The 2,126-nt window shown below is 37.4% G+C and overlaps 1 protein-coding gene across 4 annotated transcripts in view; it reads right to left on the reverse strand.

Moving 5' to 3' along the window:
* Positions 1-2,118, reverse strand: part of D2hgdh (D-2-hydroxyglutaric acid dehydrogenase) — a 7,280-nt gene extending 5,162 nt beyond the window's left edge. For 3 of the 4 annotated variants that reach the window (XM_018032748.2, XM_018032750.2, XM_026817593.1), the window contains exon 1: positions 1,989-2,118. Coding sequence is in view for 1 of the 4 variants with exons in the window: in XM_026817592.1 (XP_026673393.1) it covers positions 771-794 (24 nt within the window). In the remaining 3 variants the exon portion in view is untranslated. Of the gene's footprint in view, positions 1-770; positions 934-1,988 lie in introns of those variants that run through there. The other variant, XM_026817592.1, reaches the window with a different exon arrangement.
* Positions 2,119-2,126: the final 8 nt, after the last annotated feature.

The raw sequence follows: 2,126 nt of genomic DNA on the forward strand, positions 1-2,126 counted from the left end.
ATGTCCCAAAGAGGGATAAAAAGTTTTGTATAATCGAAACATGCATGAACTAAGAATTAATATATCAATTTATCTAGTATCTCAATATAAATAGAAGTAGGAAAATATAGAATTCTACTGTAATACACGAAAGCATCCCTTAATTATGGAAGTGCAACAAGGTAACAAAGCAACTATATACGTTCCTGATGGTATCGTGGGGTTATGCTGCGAAATATTCTGCGGACTATAATCACGTATACGTGCACAGAGCTGCATCTGATTGTGTTGGTGAAGAGGGTGCAAGTATGGGTTCGAGTAAGAGTATGAGTACCGTTACGGGGCATGCGCCTGTAGCCACCATATCCAGTGGCCCCGCCTTTCACGGTGCGAACGATGCCTTTGGGATTTGTCCTCGCTGAACCAATGAGAGGTAGAGTTTGCCGTACGCGATGGGAGAGGTAAGGGTTATTGGAATCGAAACGGTGGGGATCAGGCAGGAAGAAGGGCAGCGAAGAGTGGGAGAAACAAGAGAAGCGAGGGGTTCTGTAGATCGTGTGGGAGCAGGGAAGCAGACAACGAATGCGACTACGATTGCTTACAAAACCTTGCGACGTCAACGTTCAGTAAAACTTTATTTAAAACGCGTGTAGCGTTTTTTAAAGGCGTTCAAAACATCTAAGTGTATAATTGAAAGATTGGTCAATTCTACGGCGAAATCGCGCAGTGAGAGTGTCTACGGCGTGTTCGAAAACGTGATAGGTGTGACTGCGCAGTCGCCATGTGAGTACCTGAATAAGTATCCCAAACTTCATGCTCTGTCGTGTGCCTTGGACACTTTTTTGTTCATTTCCCTCAAATCCGCATCGCCGTTAATTCGATGATGATCACATTACATTCTATACAACATTTTACGATTTATCAGGAAGCACAACGAGCAATGAAATGCTTTACGTTATGTCCCGCCGGATCTTCGAACGTGCTTTATTTTGTAATCCAATATGTCGGCGTTGGGGACGCTGTTCCGTATTCGCCGAGATAAAATTCCATCGATGTCCGTATCACAGTTTATCAATAAATAAACCATCGAACGGACAGTGCCCGAAAAACCGCGTGTGCTGTTCTCATTATCATCGATATTACCATTATGGCGAAATCCATGTTGTCAACCGCCCCCTGGTACAGTCGCTTCTCCCCTTCTCTTATTTTTCTTTCCCCCTTTCTCTATCCTCCTCCTTCAATCCGCCTTTCAATCGTATTTCCCGCTCAGAGATACATACCCCTCTTTCTCTTTGAACCCCTTGCCTTATTACTAATTATGGTGCCAGTAAAACGACATTTTGTTCCATCTCAAACGCGAAACGGATGATGTTTTTGTACAGTTCGTCGATATTCTGATACTGATGAATGATAGCAGATTTCTTCCTTACCAAATGAACTACATATTTACTTTTTCTATGTATATATTTTTCGGACACTTACATTTAGTTGTAAATTATAGCAGAATTTAGACATGCAATTTAGATATAATAGAGTCATCTTCAACTATATATATTGTAAACAGAATAAACGAGTATGTAAAAGACTGAAGCTGCTAGATTTCTGATTAATTAAAGCCATTTTTTGTCCTAAATGTACATTTCCAATATTTACTCATATTATTCAATGATACTCATTATAATTTGTACGTTATTCAATATAATTTGCATAACAATGATTGTTTGGATTTAACATTAGATTTTTACGACGCATCTATTAATTTTTTAAGGTTATGTTACTCATTATCATACTCACAATATTACAGATAAGTGCATTACAAAATGAGTAATAGTGATAAATGGCAAACAAAATATTAATATCTTTGAAAAAGTTTATCTTGCTTTACTTACTTAATATTTTAAATAAAGCACATCAGTTATTACACCCTGAACCTTGTATACAAACTTAAACGAAATGATGTTTCATATCTTGAACATGCAATGATTAACTGTTTAGTACAAAATACTTACTTTTATATTAGGTATTTACCACTTATACACTTTCACACTTCTCAGCACTATTTAACATGAAAGAAGTTCAATTTTAAACTTCCAACATTCCACGTGTGTTGATATAAATTAAGGTTATAGGCAGTATACAAATTGCAT

This window comes from Ceratina calcarata, unplaced genomic scaffold (assembly GCF_001652005.2).
Source record: "Ceratina calcarata isolate Rehan_Ccalc_2016 unplaced genomic scaffold, ASM165200v1 scaffold588.2, whole genome shotgun sequence".
Taxonomy (NCBI): Eukaryota; Metazoa; Arthropoda; class Insecta; order Hymenoptera; family Apidae; genus Ceratina; species Ceratina calcarata.